The 19,092-nt window shown below is 47.1% G+C and overlaps 1 protein-coding gene across 2 annotated transcripts; it reads right to left on the bottom strand.

Moving 5' to 3' along the window:
- Positions 1-3,250: 3,250 nt before the first annotated feature.
- On the bottom strand, positions 3,251-18,495 carry LOC100733227 (C-type lectin domain family 4 member C). Of its 2 annotated transcripts, XM_063238181.1 has the most exons (7): positions 18,412-18,495; positions 17,217-17,331; positions 15,533-15,625; positions 14,640-14,753; positions 9,694-9,842; positions 8,827-8,939; positions 3,251-6,842 (listed from the first exon to the last, which is right to left on the bottom strand). In XM_063238181.1, the coding sequence occupies exons 2-7, from the start codon at positions 17,245-17,247 to the stop codon at positions 6,695-6,697; spliced, it is 648 nt and encodes a 215-aa protein (XP_063094251.1). In that variant the 5' UTR covers positions 17,248-17,331; positions 18,412-18,495; the 3' UTR covers positions 3,251-6,694. The 2 variants fall into 2 exon arrangements, with proteins under 2 accessions (XP_063094251.1, XP_063094250.1); XM_063238180.1 differs by lacking the exon at positions 18,412-18,495 and having other exon boundaries at positions 17,217-17,577.
- Between the last annotated feature and the right edge of the window lie 597 nt (positions 18,496-19,092).

The following is a 19,092-nucleotide window of genomic DNA, read 5'->3' as shown; positions in this document are numbered from 1 at the left end:
TCTTAATAAAATAGTGGATTTGAGGGTTTATGACATTTCTTGGAGATGTAACATCCCAGTTAATCTATCTCATTTCTTTCAGGATAAACCAAGAAGCATGCATTTCAAGTGCCCCTGCAGTTTTTGCATGTCCTACCAATGGGATCCTTCTGACAACTCTAGACTAAGGGGGTGAGTAGAACACAGGGTTAGTGTAGGCATGAGTCAGACAATCTGTATAGTGTGAAGGATGTTGAAGGACGTCGATACACTTTGGCATTTTGATTTGACCCAGAGAGGCTCTAGTAGGTCTACTCTGCTTTAAAAGGTTAAACTCTAAGATGAACCCCAAGCATAAATAAGTAGATTTTCGGGTTCTCATGAATCTGAGCTGCAATAAAAGGAAATTTTGATATAATGTTTTGTTGTCAGATGATCTTATTAAAATTGACTGTTTAAAACAAATTTGCTGGTACATTTTAGATAAACATAACATTCATCAAAAAAAACATAACATTCATCATAGGGAGTTTGTACTTACAGGTGATATATATCTTCATTTTAGATAAACATAATGAATATGTTCATCATAGGGAATTTACACCTGTACATGATATATCTTAATTTTCTTCCATTCCCCTATCCTCCCTTCAGCCCCTCTTTCTTTCCTTATGTACAAAAAGAAACAACCTTATTTTGAGACAGTCTCACTATGTAGCCCAGGCTGACCTTGAACTTTGCCAGTCCTCCTGCCTCAGCCTCCTGAGAGCTGGAATTACAGGCATGCATCACCATGCCCAGCTTTAAACCATTTTGATCTTGATTCAATGAACAGTTTGTCTTCACCAAGCCCTAGAGTATAATTCTGACAGCTTGCCAGTGTCTGGGTGGTGAGAAATCTAGGCCCAGACACTGGAATAGCTGGTTTCCTGCACATGTCAGATGCAAGAGCGAGGAGTCCAGTGGAGTGAGGTGATGGAGCTGTTGAGGTTCTCCTGTCTCTGCATCTGGTGATGAGCTGCTGTCTTGATCCAGCTAAGTCTGGAGCTGTCCCCCTGGGAGTAGCTGCAGGTGCTGGGGGTGGAGGGCTCATCCCACAAAGCACTAGCGTGGCTGATGCTTCAGACCAAGCATCTGTGATGCAGTGCATGTTTGGAGTTTACCAGAGCCATTCAAGACACAGACTTGGAAACTCAGACACATTCAGAGGAACAGCCCGGCGAGTGCAGAGGCAAGGCATGGGAGAAACATGTCACCTGTGCCTCAGTCACCTCCAGAAACCCTATGTGCTTAGCTCTGTGGTGGTTTGGGTTTTGTTGTTTTTTTTTTTTGTTTTTTGACAGAGTCTTACGCTGTACTGCAGCCTAGCTTCAACTCCGGACTTTCCTGCCTCAGCCTCCTAAATACTGGGATTATAGGTCTGTGTCACTCATGACACCTGGCTGTATTTAGCTGTTTGGATGTCTTCAGCCCTTAGTCCTCAGTGGAGTTTGAGGAAGGAGAATACTTAATTTGAGGCCAAACTGGGCAGTTTAGGGATCTCTTGTCTCAAATAGGGCTAGGACTGCAGCACAGTAGTAAGACCCTTGTACAGCCTGGTCTGGGCCCCTGGCCCTGCAAATGTGTGGGTTGTAGCTCAGGGGTAGAGCACCATCAGGCTTAGCCCCAGTACTGGGGGAAAATGCTTAGTCTTTTAGGGTTTTATACCCCCAGTATAATTGCATAAGGGACAACTGATGGGACAAGAGATAACCTGTTCAGCTTATCAGCCTTTTGGGGACAGGATGAAGTGAAAAATGGCAGAAATCAACTAAATTTATTCTGAAATGGTCTTGTCACATGGCCTCGAATTCTTTGTCCTCCGTTTCAGCCATGATATGCAGCCTTAGTTCAGCATAAATACCCCAGGCTTCACTACAGCAAATGGTTAGAATTCTATGTTGTTATTGGTTGTTAGTCTCTTACCATGTTTAGTCTTTAATTTTTTTCTCATTTTCTTTGTGTGTTATCAGGGGTTGAACTCAGCCTTCTCACTGAGGTATACCCCCTGCTGTGTGTGTGCACATGCATGCATGCAAGTGTGTGTGTTTGTGTTTGTGTAATGGAGTAAGTTTTCTGGTTCAGCCTTGAGCTTGTGATCTTCCTGCCTCAGCCTCTCAGAGCTCTTGTGCTACAGGTGTGCACCACCATGCCCAGCTTCTTTTTGTTTTTGTGTGTGGGGGGGTCCCTGGCCTGGAACCTAGGGCCTGGCATGTGGTAGGCAATGGCTCTCCCTCTGAGCTACATGCCCACCCTTGGGTCTAATTTATAAATCTGTGTGTGTAGGGTTCAGTACTGCCAAAGGTGCAGGCATTTACTGGGGCTAGGTTCAGACCTCCTGCAGGTAAGGCAGGGGCCATGGTATGTCAGGAAGCTGAGAGTAAGACTGAAGGATCCAGGGTGTCCTCCCGCCATGTCTGACTTAGAATTTCTGCCAGTGGCATGCCTTTGCAGACAGTCTTTGTAGGATACAAGAAACAGGACATCTGTCCTCTGCCCAGCAGCTATCATTTGTTAGAGTGATAAACTGGTGGTTAGGGTGATAAACTGAGTGCTTAGAGGGAAAGCAGCCCGAGGCCTGGGGCAGAGCAATAAACTTGGGCAGAGCTGATGAAACAGAAACTACTCCCCTTGGGCTTTCTGAAGGTGGTGGGGCAGAGGTTATCTCAAGTATGAGGTCTTTCAGTGGCGAAACACAAGGAAATGTTATCTGTTAACATTGAACCAGGTAGAGCTGGATGTGGTGGCTCATGCCTGTAATCCCAGCACTCAGGAGGCTGAGGTGGGAGGATCATTGCGAGTTTGAGACCAGCCTGGGCTACAAAGTGAGCTCAAGGCCAGCCTGAACTGCATAGCGAGACCCTGTCTCAAAAAAGACAAAAAACCATTCAGCCAGGTGACCTGGCTCACACCTGTGATCCCAGCATTCTAGGAGGCTGAGGCAGAAAGTTGGAAAGTTTGAGCTCCACCTGGGCAGTGAAGCACCTTATGGAGGCCCTGCCTCAGTAGAAAAAGGGCTGGGGATGGAGCTCAATGTGAAGGCCTCAGTTCAGTCCCCAGTACTGCTGTACACACACACACACACACACACACACACACACACACACACACACACACAGAGCACCATTCATGCATCCCACACTTGCTCTGTAGAGGCTGCGCTGCCAAGAATGGCTCAGCCCGTTGCAGTCCACTACTGTGAGTACAAGCAGGCAGTCATCAGTTCCTAGTGACAAAGCCATCTTTATTAATTTCCCTTCATGAATCTGCACATCACTGACTAGTGAAAAAGCAGCCAGTTTATTTTTATTACAATGTTACTAAATTTACTAAGTCAGTAAGAGTTAAAACCCAAGAACATGGATGAATGAACAGAATGCCTTCTATGTATCCCTTAGCGTCCTAGAGAGACTTTTCTCCTTGCATGGTAATAGTTTTCCTTGGGTATCGGTCTAAGTTTTGCTCAGGAATTAATGTGATTCTCAAAACACTAAAGGTAGATCACTTTTGGTATCTTCATTTTATAGAAAATAAAGCACAGAGATAATTAACCTGCTCCTGGTTACGTAAGTGACTGATCTGAGATGAAAGTCAGCTGTAAACTTAGTACTTTGAGCAGATTTTAAGATTCTGGTTTTTATCTGTTTTGCTGTTTTGGTAACAGTCTCCCTGCGTATCAGAAGCCTGACAGAGTCCCCATTGTCTGTTTTAAGAATACCTCGAGAAAAATAAGGAGAGACAAATCTAGCATTCCAGCAACGGCTGGGAAGTCAGTGTCCCTGGATTGGACCCTCCACTCCCCAAGCAGTTACAGTTTATTAGGTGTCTACAGGGATAGGTGGGGCTTGTAAAGGATTACAATTCATCAGAAGACTCAGACTCAAGAGGGCGAAAATAATCTTATGCTTAGAAGTATCCTGACCTGGAGTATAATCCTGAGATGACTCAAGAAGGCATAGATGATCTTATGCTTAGAAGAGTGGATGGGAAGTCTCAGATGTGTGGTACCAGTAACCCCAATCCTTCCTGTTACCCCATAGGGAAATATGCAAAATTAGCCATTATGAATTAGTGTTTCCCAACACCTATGTAATTCTGTCTCAAAATCAGTTTTCCTATTTTCCAGTTTTTTTAGGGATCCAAAGTGCTGGGGTTGCAGGCTTATACCACCATGCCTGGTGCCTTTTAGAACTTGTTTTCTATGTGGTGGGGATGGTGGTGGACACAAGGTCTCACCATGTAGTCCAGGCTGGCCTCAAATTCCCAGTAGTCCTGCTACTTTAGCCTCCCAAGTGCTGAGATTACAAGCGAGCACCACACCCATCAAGAAGTTCATATTTAGCCGGGCATGGTGCCACACACATGCACTCCTAGCATGTAAGTAGGAGGAACCTCACAAGTTTGAGGCCAGCCTGGGCTACATAGTGAGTTCAGTGCCAGCCTGAATCTACTTAACAAGAACCTTCTCAGAATAAAGAATAAAAAAGGGCAGGTGATGTAGTTCAGCATAAACACCCTGGGTCCAATCCCCAGCAGTGACTGCAAAAAGAGAAGGAAAGGAAAAGCCCACTCTCGGGAATGGTGGAGACGGTTTGTGTTCCACTGTGCTCGGTGCAGTTAAGGGCCCAGCTAGCACCCAAAGCCTCTGGCCTGTGCAACGCACTCCATGACGCCCCAGGAACAAATGAAGGCTGGGAGTTACCCTAAGCAAGGGATTTCAGGGATGAATAAGGGAAACTGAGCCGCTGTGAGGGCCCAGAGCCATGCTAGGCAATCAGTGGGAAGAATCCAAAGACCTGACTGAGAAGTTTAGCGCCAGTATTTACTGTCGAGGTTAGATTCTTATTAGGTAAATGGTGATGACCCAGTAAAGAACACAGCCAGCCTGAGTTTGAGGGTTCTGGGCGACCTCCTGGAGTGACTCCAAAGGAGAATGGAGTTGAGTATTGAGTGGAGTCATTTATGGGTAAGACTGGGGGGTAGTGGGACGCATATAGGTGATGCAGGGGGGCGAGAGACTGCGGGAGCGAGCAGAGCTGAGGGCTACCGGGGACAGACCCTATGACTGAGGGTGGAACACAGCACCTTGTCCTAGCAGAGTAGGCTTAGTTCCCTGGGCTCAGGTGGCAGCTGCAGGATGGAAGACTGGCTGTGACTGTTGTTGGAGCTCAAGAGCTCAGGGGCTGGGGAAGGGTGAACAACAGACTTATCAATGATGCTACAATTACTTCTGTTTGGTTATAGAGCACTGCATTTGCGGGGGGCAAGGTCTCACTGTGGAGTTCAGGGTGGCCTTGAATTCACTTATGTACCCCAGGCCAGCCTTGAATTTATGAGATCCTCCTGCCTCTGTCTCCCAAGTGCTGGGATTTTAGGCATGAGCTGTTATATCCAGTTAAAGAGTATTTTTTTCTATTTAAGACACATCTCACTATACAGTTCAGGCTGGTCTTGAGTTTACTTTGTAGCTGGTCTCAGACTCAAAATAATCCTCTTGCCTCTGTCTCCCCAGTACTGGGATTACAGGTGTGTGCCACCAAGCCCAGTGAACATTGTATTTATTTTTTTTCGTTTTTTTTTTTTTTTTTTTTTTTTAGTACTTTCCAGGCAGACGCTTATGCCACTGAGCTAAATCCCCAGCAAACATTGTATTTCTAAATTTTATTTTCTTATTTTTGAAGACCTCATGCATGCTAGGCAAGTGCTCTATCACTGAACTACATCCCCAGCCGTGGACTGAGACGGACATAGAGATGAGAAGATACAGATATTTTTTTTCCTTCTTGGTACTTGAGATCGAACTCAGGGTCTTGGCACTGAGCTGCATTGAAGTTCTTTTCATTTTTATTTTGAAGTGGGGTCTCATTAGGAGCTAAATTGCCCAACCTGGATTTGAACTTTCAGTCCTCCCGTCTCAGCCTCCTGCATGCTAGGATTATAAGCATGCATGCTCATCCCCCACATTTTTACAAAATTATTTTTTGGGGGATAGGATTCTGTGCTCTGTAGTTCAGGGTGGGCTTGAACTCACTATGTTGCCCAGGCTGCTCTCAAACTCAAACTCCTGGTGATCCTCCCACAGCAACCTTGAGTGCTGGGATTACAGGCTCACACCACCGCACTTGATTCGAATTCTTCTCCTGTAAGGACACTAGCGTGACTGGGTTTGGGCTCCCTCTAACGACTTCATTTCAATTTAACCCACTCTGAAAGTCTTTCCAAATACTGCCTTCTGAGGTACTGAAGATCAGGGCTTCCACACATGACTCTGTGGGGACTTGGTACATGATGAATACTTCATGGCTTTGAGGTGAGAAATTAGGAAAGGAGGCTCAGGCTCCTTCTGTTCTTGGGCAGAAGGGCCCTCGGAAGGCTCCAGCATTTGTGAAATGCTGCAAAAGTGCTCATTTTATTTTATTACTTTCTAAGTTTTATTTTGCTGTGCTGGGGATTTGAAGCCAGGTCTTCCTGCATATCAGGTGCTGTACCCTTGAACTCAGCCCCAGCCCCACCCCCAGCCTCACCTATAAATGAATGAATGCAGGACCTGAGTTTGACATCAGAGGGATAGGTGACAGCCCCTGGGGAATGTTACCAACTCACATGACCTAAACAAGCAAGCAAGACATCTGTCCTGTGGATGCCAGGTGGAAAACCCTGTGCTGTAAGCTGCTCCTCACAGGTGGATCACAGGCATCCTGCACAGTGACTTCTGGGGCACGTCGCAGAAAATATCATTCCAGCCCCATCTGCCCGTGGTGGGCCGGAAGGCAACCACCACGCAGCGCTCAGTGGGCTGGTTGGGCTCACCCTCATGCCAGAACCTGCAAGTCACAGAAAGGAGCAGAACAGTGCTTTAAGTCCTGTTTGGAAAAGGTCAGGGTCCCGGTGTGCAAACTGCAGATTTCTGTCCTGCAGCTGCGTCCCCATCCTCCCCTCTGTTCCTTTCTTTGAAGGAGGCCTCTCTCCACTGGGCAGCACCCTGCTGGGCACTGCTTCTTGAGGGGCTCCTGGCTTCTACTTACAACCTTTAGGTTTCAGCAAGTAATTTAATTTCCCTGATTCTCAGTTTTCCAATCATAAAAACTGGAGACAACAGTGATATCCCTGGATATTTCATCTAGTTGATGTGAATGCCAGAGGCAGTGGCGTATACTAAACTATTTTAAAGTCTGTTTTCTCCTTTCCTTGATTTATTCATTCATTCATTTATTTTGAGAGAGTCTCACTACAGAGAGCTGATCTAACACTCACTAGGCAGCCCAGGCTGGCCTGGAATTACCAGTGATCCTGCTGCCTCAGCCTCCTGAGCCCTGGGATTACAGGCGTGTGCTACCATGTCAAGCTCTTTTTTACTTTTTGAAACAAAATCTCATTATGTAGTCCAGTCTAGACTTAAACAGGCCGTGCTGATCATGTACATATGTTGGCCATGAATTTACAACACGCCTGCCTCAGCCTCGCTAGTGTTGGGATTAGTGGCATGCCCAGCTTTTAATTTTTATTTATTTATTTATTTATTTTTGGCACCAGGAATCAAACTTAGGACCATGTGCTTGCCAGGCAAGTGCTGTGCTGCTGAGCTAAATCCCCAGCCCTGTTCTTCTTTTTTTTTTTTTCTTTCTTTTTTTTTTTTCTTTTGAGACAGGGTCTTGATATGTAGTTCAGGCTGGTGCTGAACTCACTGTATAGCCCAAACTGGCCTCAAACTCATAGCAATCCTCCTACCTCAGCCTCCCCAGGGCTGGGATTGATGGTGTGTACCCATTCCCAGCTTTTAGTTTTTAAGAACTACAGAAATAAGAATCACTATAGAGCTAGGCTCAGTCATGCCCACCTGTAATCCCAGCACTCAGGAGGCTGAGGCAGGACTGCCATGAATTTGAGGCCAGCTTGAACTACATAGTGAGACTCTCAAAAAACTAAAAACAACCAGAAACAACAACAAACCAGAACTGCCTTAGCCCAGAGGTCTGAGACCAGCATGAGCAACATAGTGATGCCCCATTTCTGGGGTGTGTGTGTGTGTGTGTGTGAGAGAGAGAGAGAGAGAGAGAGAGAGATAGGGGATTGAACCCAGGACTCCTGCCACTGAGCTACATCCCCAGCTCCTTTTGAATTTTTAATTTTGAGACAGTCTCACTAAGGTGAAAACTTTTTAGGACGAGCTCCAATTTGCAATCCTCATTAGCTTCCCACAGTGCTGGGATTGCAGGCGTGCACCAATACTCCAGGCCAGCATGTGTCTCTGGAACTAAAGGGAAAAAAAAGGCCAGGCAAGGCAGCACACGCCTGTACTCTCAGTCCCAGAGACTCTGGCAGGATTGTAAATTCAAGGTCAGTCTGAGTAAAGTAGCAAGACTCCCAAACATAAATAATTTACTCCTCTTAAGGAAATATCAAATTTAATTGGTTTTTCTCTGAGATAGTCTTTGTTAGTTTAGAGACACATGTGTAGTTAAAGCACAGACTTTAGGCTGGGCATGGCGGCACATGTCTGTAATCCTAGCACTCAGGAGGCTGAGGCAAGAGGATCTCTGCATGTTCCAGGTCAGCCTGGGGGCTACAGAGTGAGTTCAAGCCCAGCCTGCACTGCATAGAGAAACCCTGTCATGGTGTTCTTCCTGCCTCAGCCTCTCAAGTGCTGAAATTACAGACCTGTGTCACCACACACAGACCAGAGTTGGGTTTTTCAAAAAAAGAATTGTGGCATTTTGTATGCTTGCTTTCTGTCTTCCTACCTGGTGCACACAACACCCCAATGCCCTGCATGGCTGAGACCCAGGATCCCTTTATCTCACTACTCACGTGACGTTTGTGTATGGTGTCTGATCGACCCACTGCCAATGCCTGTGGCCCTCTGGATCCGACAGCCCCAGGTAATATGCAGAGCTATTATTCAGATTCTGGATGATGAAATCCTGAGCGAGAAAAGGAGAGAATCCAATCAGTTTTCAGGGTTTGAGGCGACATGAGTCTGCCTAGTGTTGTCAGGGGCAAAAAGCAAAGACTGCGCAGGCGTGCAGGCCTCCTCTGCCAGCAGGACGGGAGCCAGTTCCAGTGGTGGTCACTGTGAGTCTGTGGGACACTTTCCTTGGTCACTACTAAATACCAGGTGAGGGGAAAATATAGTGAATGACTGATGTTTTAAAAAATGTATTCCCGCTGAGTATTTAGCTCAGCGGCATAAGCACCTGCCTTGCAAGCCCAAGGTCATGAGTTCCATCCCCTTAACAAAAAAAAAAAAAAAAAAAAAAAAAAAAATTTGTATTCCAGTAAGTACTACCTTGCCATTAATCCCCTTCAAAATCCTTCTCACTTCACCTGGGTGTGGTGGTGAACACCTGTAATCCCAGCACTCAGGAGGCTGAGGCAGGAGGATCTAGATTTTTTTTTTTTTTTTTTTAAGATAAGGTCTCACTATGCAGTTCAGGCTAGCCTTGAGCTCACTTTGCAGCCCAGACTTGTCTTGAACTTGCAACGCTCCTCCTGTCACAGCCTCTAGAGTGCTGGCATTACAGGTGTGCAGCACACCAGGCTTGCGTGAGTTTAGTTTAAAGAGCCCCAGCACCCAATATGTTTTCTCTTAAACATTGAGGCCAAAAAATTTGAGGCCAACAAAACAGAATTTTTCTGCTTCTGCTGGCCACTGAGTCCACCCTGACCTCTCAGTACCTGCTCCTCCTGGGTGCGGATCACAGCCAGGTCAGCCTGTAGTGCGATGCAGGATTCCCGGCTCTTCTCCCAAGATTGCGATGTTGAGGCAATAAAGTAACAGCTGGACTCAAACAGCTTCCAGGGCGTGGGGCAGCAGCTCCAAGTCTCTAGAACAGACACAGAGGGAAACAGAAATCTTTGGTGGAAAGTTAAGTCCCTGCTACTCAAAAGGAGGCTGAGGCAAGAATATCACAAATTCAAGGCCAGCAAGGGTAAATTAGTGAGACCCTGACCCTACTGCAAAAATACAACCTAACAGGATTGTGGGTTCCCTGGGTTAAAAAAAAAAAAGGTTTTAAGTTTCACTAGAGGTCAGTTAGGTTCTATAAGTGATCTGCACTTCTTCGAAACTGAATTAACTCTCTGACATGTTTCCCAATCCTTAGGCTATTTCATTCTGAACAGGGACTGGCCGATGACCTCAAGGCAGGATATTTGATGTAGGTTTTGGGGCCATGCAGCTGATAGCACAGCTTTACCACCTGCTTCCTGCAGGAGGAAAGCCATTGCCCACAATGCGGGAACAGGCGAACACAGCTGTGTCCCAAACCAAACCAGTGACACAGGCAGAAATCTCTTGTATCACTGGGCCTTCACTTTCCAACTCCAGCTTCTGACCCACAAAAATGGTCTTCTGGACAGGTACTTGAAGCTGCTACCATCTTCTGTCACCATCCGTGAACAATCCCTCACCACATCTTTGGTGAAAAATAACCTTAACCATTTGTTATTATTTTTATGAGCTCGATCCCTGGTACCAAAACAAACAAACAAACAAAACCTGATTACTTGCTATTAAATAAAATTCACAAGAAGATGGAGCTCAGGAAGCTGGACAGATTACTGGGTATTTAAACACAGGGGGTCATTTAGACATGCTCTCCAATGCAGGTGTTGGAGCTCTGCCTAGCATGGTAGCACCTGGCCACTTACCTATGTCCCCAACACCACCACTGTATTTTATTTTGAGACAGAGTGTCTTTAAATTGCCCAGACTGGTCTTGAACTTGAAATCCTCTTGCCTCAGTCTTCCAAGTGACTGGGATGACAGGTGTGCGCCATTGCATTGGGCTCTACATGTTCTTTTTTTTTTTTTTTTTTTGGTCTTTTTCATTTTCATTTTGTCGGTACCAGGGATCGAACTCATGACCGCCTGCTTGCAAAGCAGGTGCTTATGCCGCTGAGCTAAACCTCCAGCCCCCTGGACATGTTCTTGAAGCTACAGGAAAAGACTGAAAGAATTCTCAGCCCTGAATTGAGACTGGTGTAGCCACTGTGGAATCAGTATGGAGAGTCCTGAAAATACTGGTACTAGAGGTCCCATCAGACCCAGCTATTCCCCTTCTGTGTATCTTCTCAAAAGAATTTAAAACATCATACCACATGATATATGTACACCCATGTTTACAGCAGCTCTTGTAAAAGCTAGCTCTTGGAGACAACCTAAGTGCCCAGCATTTTCTTAGTCTCTCTTCCTGTAGCTTCAGGAACATGTCCACCCCAGTGCAATGGCACACACCTAAACAAAACTAGTTAAAATAATTATACTACTGATTTCTCTGAGGTCACTGGAGAGAAGATTTGTGCCGATATTGTTCAGTCAATGTAGATGTCTTGCGTTCTGGGTGAATGATTTGGGGATGATGACAATGTGCAATGTATGTAGTGTACCATTGTTGCCCCTGAATGACATGTTTTGAAATTTTGGCATTGGGTTTTTTCTTTTTTTTTTCCTTCCTGAAATAAAATGGATTTGAGAAAAAGGGAAAAAAAAATTCCCACTCCTCTTGTGGCCCTGGAGTGATTGTAGTGTTAGACTGGAATTGAAATTCAGGTTGGCAGGACACATCCAGGCTTCCCTAGATGAGCTCACAAGTGGGCCATGCCAGGGCTGCCTGCCCTGGAGACCCGTGAAGAGGCAAGTTCAGGATGGAGGCACCTCATCAGCTAGATGGAAGCGGTCCAGACAACGCCAGCACCTCCAGTTGTCTCATCCCACAGTGAGAGGTGCTGGGCACACAGAGGAATTCTACATAGAGAAAGGAAGAAAACTGTCTTGCGCAGAAAGCAAGGAAAATCCAAAAGGCTTCAGGCTACCTCCACATGCCGCAGAAGCAATTTCAGGCGGTTCACATAACATCCGTGTTGTTTGAAAGGAGTGGAATAACATAAACTAGGAAGGAAGTCTGTCATTAAAAAACCAAACAACACACCTAGTTTCTTAGCCTGCCATGGTGGTACACGGCTGTAATTCTAGAAATCTGGGAGGCCCAGGCAGGAGGACGGCAAGTTTTAGTCTAACTTGGACAATTTGGCAAATTAGCAAGACCCTGTTTTTAAAAAAATATCTAAAAAGGGCCGGGGCTTTAGTGTGAAGGGCTTGGGTTGCATCCTAAGTGCCACAAAGAAAACTGGTGTCTTAAGCCTGGAAAATTCCAAAGTTGAGGAAACTTCCCAGAAGAGCCTCCATTTGTCAGCAGGGTGACATGTGGTCTTGGGAGGAGGTTGCTGAGGGGACACAGATGCAAAGAAACATACCACCCCCACAGTGCTCTGGCGCCCTCGGAACTGGGATGGGTGGAGAGGAGAATGAGGTAAGCAGGGAGCAGCTGACCCTGGAGATGGACCCCACTGGTAGGGCTAGGTCAAGGGCAACCCTGGGAGCCCAGAGGGCCCAGAGCGAGTCAGGTAAACAAGCGGGTCTGGCTCTGAGAAGGCGGGGTGCCCAGGGAGCCAGACAGGCAAGGTGCCAGGCAGATGGGCTGAGAGTGTCCTCATCCCCCTGAGTGTATAAATATACATGCTACAGGGGTTGGGCAGCTCCTTTTCTCCCAGCAGCAAGGGCTCCCCCTGACCCTAGCTTTGTCCCTTTTCTTTATTTTCCCGTCCTCTCGCTGTCCTTCTCCCCTGACCCAGAAAGTTTGCGAGCTGTAATGGCAAGCAGCACTTGGAGACCACTCTGGTCCAAGGCTGCTGCCCTGCTCAGGTGGGCAGGAAAAGATAGGCAGGCCAGGGGCAGCGTATATATCTCAGTGGCATAAGTGTCTGCCTGGCAAATGCAAGGTCATGATTTTGATTCCAGGTACAAAAACAAAAACAAAAAAGGAATGGACAGGTCTGGTGGTTTGTGCCCATTCGAGGCAGGAAGATTGCAAGTTCAAGCCCAGTCTGGGCAATTTAGCAACTTAAATTGAGCCTGTCTCAAAATATAAATATACACACGGCTGGGGATGTAGCTCAGTATGGAGGCCCTGGGTTCACTCCTCTGTACTAAAAAAATGTGCTAGGTGAGAAAACAAGTTTGTAGCCAGGCACAGTGGCACACACCTGTAATCCCAACACAGGAGGCTGAGGCAGGAGGATCACTGTGAGTTTGACAGTAGCCTGGGCTACATGTGAGTTAAAGGCCAGCCTGACCTACAGATTGAGACCCTGTCTCAAAAAACAAAAATATTGGCAGACTTAGAGACACAGATGATAAAAAAATGAAAAAACTCCAGATAACATGACTATATTAAAATTTCTATCATTGAAGTTTGATTTCTCTGTGTCACGGGAGATGAATTTAGAGTTTCTCAGTATGCTTCTTTCTCCCGCAAAAAGTATGTATTGAACAGGGCAGGGTGGTGCATGCCTATAATCCCAGAACTCTGGGAGGCTGAGGCAGGAGGATCAAAAATTCACACCCAGCCCAGACAATTTATCGACTAGAACTGAACCATCCTAAACTGAAAAGAAAGGAAGGGCAGCTGGACACGCAGCTCAGTGCAAAGGCTCTAGGTTCCACCTTCTTTGGGACCACAAAAAGAAGGAAAGGAAAACGCACAGTGATAGTTATGTGACCAGAAGACCAAGGTTTCTTACTCGGAGGGTGAGTAGGTGGAGTAGTCTCCAGGTAAGGACAGCCTTTGCCAGCTGGGGTATGTTGTAACCATGTTTAATGCAAATGCGAAAGAAGAACAGAAAATAGAGCAAACCATTTTCTCTTCTAATTGCCACAACTGAGCCGCTGCCTGCTGTGGGGGAACTGGGCAGGACCTCGCAGGTCACCTGCACAGCCCCTGCTCCTCCTTTGGCGACTTCCTCTTCCCTCCTTCCCCAGTGCTGGACCTCAAACTGGGGTCTTGCGGTGCCCGGCAGGCACTCTACCCGGAGCTGCTCTCCAACGCTCTAATCCTTGAATGGCAAGTCTGCTGGGAGTTTAAGGCCAGCCTGGGCTACACAGTGAGACTCTATCTCAAACCAAAAAAACCGAAAATAGCAAGTCTGACATCCTTTAGGGTCGCTTTTGTCTCTGCACACAGCTCACCAGTTATCCCCTAGGAGAGGACCGGTCCCAGTCCAGTCCTGGGGATGGAACCCTACAGCATGCTAGGCAAGCACTGTACCAGTGCCAGCCTCCTGAGCCCTGCTCCACAGCAAAGCTGTTTCTTTTACTTCATTTTGTTTTGCTTTATGAGATGTGGCCTGGGCTGGCCTCCTGATTTTAAGGTATTTTTCTGCCTCAGCCTCTGGAGTGACTGGCACTACAGATGCATGCCACCAAGCCGGCACTACTTTGCTGTCATCTGAATCCTGTGTGTTGTCTCTTGGTGACTGCAGAAGCCCCAGGCAAGGGATGCTATTGGCTGCACACCTGGGAAGGCTGCAAGGCCGAGGCTGGGGTCAGAAACAGCCGTGAAGAGCGATGCTCACTTACGCCTACAGGACCAGCAGGAGGAGTCGAGATTTCTGAGGTCAAAACTAGCACTGCCTCCAACACTTTCATTCTAAAACTGGCACGTAGGACAGTTGACAAGAGCCTCAGAGACACTAGCCTGGGACTTGAAAGTTTCAGCACCAAAAATATGAACCATCTGGCCAGGAACCGAATCAGGAGCCAAAGAAGTCTCATTGCTTCTTACCTGCAAACTGACCTTCTGCCTCCCTCCTGCAGGCCACACTTAGGAATCTCTGATGGCTCTGTAACTTGGAGAGCCTCTTGCCAATGTTGCTGTATACAGAATTATTCTTATTCACTGGGAAAGGAAAGAAAAGTCAAGAATTAGTTTGGTTTTTGGTTATTCATTTATTCATTTTTGTACCGAGGATTCACCCAGGGACTTTACAGTAAACTACACCCCCATCCCTTTTCTGATTTGATTTGTGATGAGGCTGGCTAAGTCACTAAATTGCCCAGGCTGGGCTCAAACTTGTGATTCTCCTGCCTCAGCCTTCCAGAATACTGGGATCACATTTAAGGTGTGCACCATCACTGCTGCAGCAGGAAGGCGTAGAGGTGGCGTCCTGAGGGTGCCATCGTTACCCTCCAAGAGGGGACCAAGGGCGGTAGGTGTAGTTAAGAAGTAGAGCACTCACCTAGCGTACACAGAAAACAAGAGAAGCAACAGGCAGCAGAGAGTGTGTCCTCTCTTCCTGCCACAGGAGGATGTGGTGAGGTGCTCAAGGCTGCAAGCCAGAAAAAGGTCCCCCAGCAGACCCTGGCACACCGGTGTCCTGATCCCAAAATTCCAGGCCCTGGAGTTGCAAGGACCGTCTGGGACTGTATTCAGTGGCTTAAACTGACCGAAACTATGTTGACCACTTCTGGCAAGGGCAGTCAGGGCCATGCACAGCAAGCTTGCAAGTGCACACAGCTCTCCATAGTCACTATGAGCGATGGTGCGTTTCTCCAAAAGCCTGACATCTCAGTTAGGGGCGCATGTGTGTCCAGAAAGGGAACTCACATTTCCAAGAAATCCCTAAAAGGTCACTGGGAAGAGGATCCAGAGTTGCCACACAGAGGCAGAGAACTCACCCAATGTGCTCAGGATGAAACAGATGCAGAGCAAGGAGATGGACATCACAGCAGGAAACCAGACCTTCAGCTGATGCCACTGCAGGGTTCTCTCTGTCATTCACAAGACACAGGTTCAGTTACATCCTCACTTCAAACGTGCTTATCCCACGGCTCCTGATGTTTCCTAAAGTAGTTCTGGAAGTCCTCTTTCATGAGGGTCTTCAGTTGTCCTGCTGTAGCTGAATCCATTCAAACTGTTTCCCTTTCCTGGTCATTTTAACTTTGGAGAAGAGCCAGACATCACACAGTGCTAGCTCTGCTGAATAAGGTGGAAGAAGATACACTGCATGTTTATGTTTTTTTTTTTATATTTTGTTTTTTGGGGGTTTTGTTTGTTTGTTTTTGAGAAAAGTTCTCACCATGAGGTTCAGGCTGGCCTCATGTTCACAGTGATCCTCCTGCCTCAGCTTCCCGAAACTGGCATTAAAGGCATGGGCCACCTGCCGGCCGCACTGTGATGTTTTCACAAGCCTGCCTTTCTGATGGGTGGCGATCAGCAGCACCCATCGTATTTTTGGTCATACATCATGGAGACGCTCATGAAAGAGGACTTCCAGAGCTGCCTCAGCAAACAGCAAGATGATGGCTATGTGTGCTCTAGGCGAGGGGAGGACTCTGAAGGAGAGTAGTGGTGATATGTTTTTTACTATAGTAATGTTTTAACATTTAAACATTCACCATGTATTTTGATTATACCTCTTAGAATCGGCACTGCTGAGAAGGGGAAACCACAGCACCCAGGACCTTATGGCCATAAAGTCTAGCTACAAACCAAGCCCGTTAAGGAACAAATGGGAATGTAACTGGAGATCACACACATTCCCTTAGAATAGCCAGGCATGGTAGCATCTACCTGGAATCCCTGCACTCTGAGGGGCTGAGGGAGGAGGATCCCAAATTCAAACTCAACTGTTATAATTTAGTAATTTAGTGAGATCCTGCCTCAAAACAAAACAGGGCTGGAAGCTGAGTGTGGTGGCTCATGCCTATAATCCTAGCATTTGGGAAACTGAGGTAGGAGGATCTCCATGGGTCTGAGGCCAGACTGAGATACATAGTACATTCAAGGCCAGAGTGAGTTGGAGGCCAGCCTAGACACATAGGGAGATCCTGTCTCAGAACAAGCAAACAAAAAGGCAGAACTTCTCAGGACAAATGACCAGAGAGTAAACTGGAACTGATGACACATACAGGCAAAACCAAGTAAAGGGCACTTTCTGATTTCTTACTCTCTTACACCCAAGTTTCACATTCTTTCCACAGTTTTCTCCCTTTTTCCAATGTCATTTTGTCCTTAATTCTTTAATTTCTCACTTTTCATTCATTTTATTTATTTGGGAACTAAGGATGGTGCCTTTGCCCTAGGACCTTCACACTGAGCTACACCCACAATATTGTTTTGTTGTTTGTTTTGTTTTTTGTTTTTTACTTTTCTCTCTTGAAACAGTCTCTCTTCCTAGTACAGGCTGGCCTTACTCTCACTAGGTAGCTCAGGCTGGTCTCAGTTCACGGTGATGCTCCCGCCTTAGCCTCCCAGGTGCTGGAGGTGACATCACCTGCCCCCACTCACGGTAATTTCCCTGCTCTTTCACAGAAGCTCCAGGTCCTCCCACCTGTGTGTCCACCGATGCACAGCACTCACCTGTCCCCTGCAGTGGTCCTCTGGGCACCATCGCGTCCCTCTCCTGGAGCCGTTTCCCCAGCAGGCCGGGAAGTGAGGACCCTGTGAGCAGCCTGCGTGCAGCTTCTACTGGAGTCTGTGAGATTGGACACACAAAGTGGATTTTCATGTCCTGAGGACATCAGTTCATAGGGTTTGCATGCCTGTCACCTCCCTAACGAGTCCTTTTCTTTTTGCTGTGTTTTGTCTGTCATGTCATCCTTGGTGCTTGGTGCAGTGTGCTGCTCTTGTCCCAGCTGGGCCAGAGGCCGATGCAAGAGGATCAACTCTGCTGCCCTTGAGTTTGAGGCCAGCCTGTGCAGCACAGCAAGACCCACCCTAAGATGGATCATGGATGTGTTAACATTTGTCAGAAGAACTTGGATCATCTCATCTTGGAAGGTGAGTAAGGCTGTCTAGCTTTAGGGACAGTGGTGATGGACACTTGAGGCATGGACAGTGGAGAGGAGCTGCCTGGCCAGTGTGCCTGGGGCAGTGATATCCACTGATTCTGGCTGGGACACAAGGTCTCCAGACATTATCTGGGGTGGAGAGAGCCCCAGCCCAACCCTGCAGTCAGACATGTTCTGGATCAAGGAGGAACCCAGTGCTGAACTCAACACAGAAGTCAATAGCCTAGGTATTCTGCAGACCTGTGCAGCTGAGAGTCACTGGCTGGTGAGGGAATAATAAGGGGAAAGAATTTGCTTTTTTGTTTGTGTTTATCTGGCTGTGCAGTCCAGGCTAGACTTGAGCTGGCCTGGAGCTCAAAACCCTCCTGTCTCAGCCTCCCAAATTCTAGAACTATATACATGTGCCACTTCAGCTGGACAGAAAGAAGAGTTTTGAGTGAGGAGGCTTGAGAAGTTTTAGGAGCAAAGCAGGAAGAAAAGAGCTCTTGCTAAGCAGCACATAAGGAAAGCACTTCACTCCTGAGGATCAGCAGTCTAGGACGTGGCGTCGGGTCCCCCCTTCTCCTTCCTGAGCCCCGCTAGGATGTAGGCCCTGAGGGTCTTCTTGTAATATGGGGCTGAGCAAGGAGCAGAGACCAAGTGAGAATAACACTCTGAAATCAGCAAATCTTTAAAGTAGAGAGAATGGCAGATCCTTTCCAATGCAAGCAGAGTTACTTGCAAGCCCGGCTCGAGTGGAGTTTCCAGCCAAGGCTGAGTGTTACCAGGAAGGCAGGCGACGCAGCAGAGCAGCAGAGAGAAGATGATCAGGCAGGCAGGCGGGTCAGCAGCATCTGTGGCTGTCAGGGAAAGAGAACTGCTGCTTGGAGCCCCAGACAAGAGCAGCTGGCAGGCAGGGAGGAGCCAGGGAGGGTCACATGAGGCAGTAACAGAGAACTGGCTGGTTGCTAAATTGCCCAAGCTGGACTCGATCTTGCAATATTCCTGCCTCAGCCTTCCAGAGAATTTAGAGTACAGGTGTGCACTACCACACCCAGTCAGAGATAAACAATAGTAAATCTTTACAGAACACAGGACAGCAGGCATGGTGGTGTGAGCCTGTGATTCCAGCTACTTAGGAGGTTGAGACAAGATGATTGCAAACTCAAGGCTAGCAGAGCATCTTAGCAAAATCCTGGACAAAAACATTTTAAAATGTGGAGCACACTGATAATCTCAATACTGAGGAGAATGCAGTGAGTTTGAGGCCAACCTGGGCTATGCAGCAAGGACCTCTCTTAACAGGAGGCTGAGGCAGGAGGATCCTTGCAAGTTGGAGACCAGCTGGGCTACAAAGTGAGCTCAAGGCCCGCCTGAACTCATAGTGAGACCCTGTTTCAAAAAGCACACATACACACACAAAATAAAATAAAAATAAAGAGCCTATCTCGAAACAAAACCCAAAA

Source organism: Cavia porcellus, unplaced genomic scaffold, assembly GCF_034190915.1.
Source record: "Cavia porcellus strain 051 isolate PalLab524CR breed Dunkin Hartley unplaced genomic scaffold, mCavPor4.1 scaffold_27, whole genome shotgun sequence".
NCBI classification, from domain to species: domain Eukaryota; kingdom Metazoa; phylum Chordata; class Mammalia; order Rodentia; family Caviidae; genus Cavia; species Cavia porcellus.
The sequence above is the reverse complement of the archived record's forward strand: the minus strand, read 5'-3'. Positions and strand labels throughout refer to the sequence as shown.

What these genes read in the sequence shown, in the direction of transcription:
- LOC100733227 (XM_063238180.1), bottom strand. Translation starts at nt 17,364, where the DNA reads ATGAAAATCCACTTTGTGTGTCCAATCTCACAGACTCCAGTAGAAGCT. An exon ending in AGGACCACTGCAGGGGACAG is followed by an intron (nt 15,626 to 17,216) that starts GTGAGTGCTGTG and finishes TGTGAATGACAG; the next exon opens with AGAGAACCCTGCAGTGGCAT. An exon ending in ACACCATACACAAACGTCAC is followed by an intron (nt 6,843 to 8,826) that starts GTGAGTAGTGAG and finishes TGTGACTTGCAG; the next exon opens with GTTCTGGCATGAGGGTGAGC.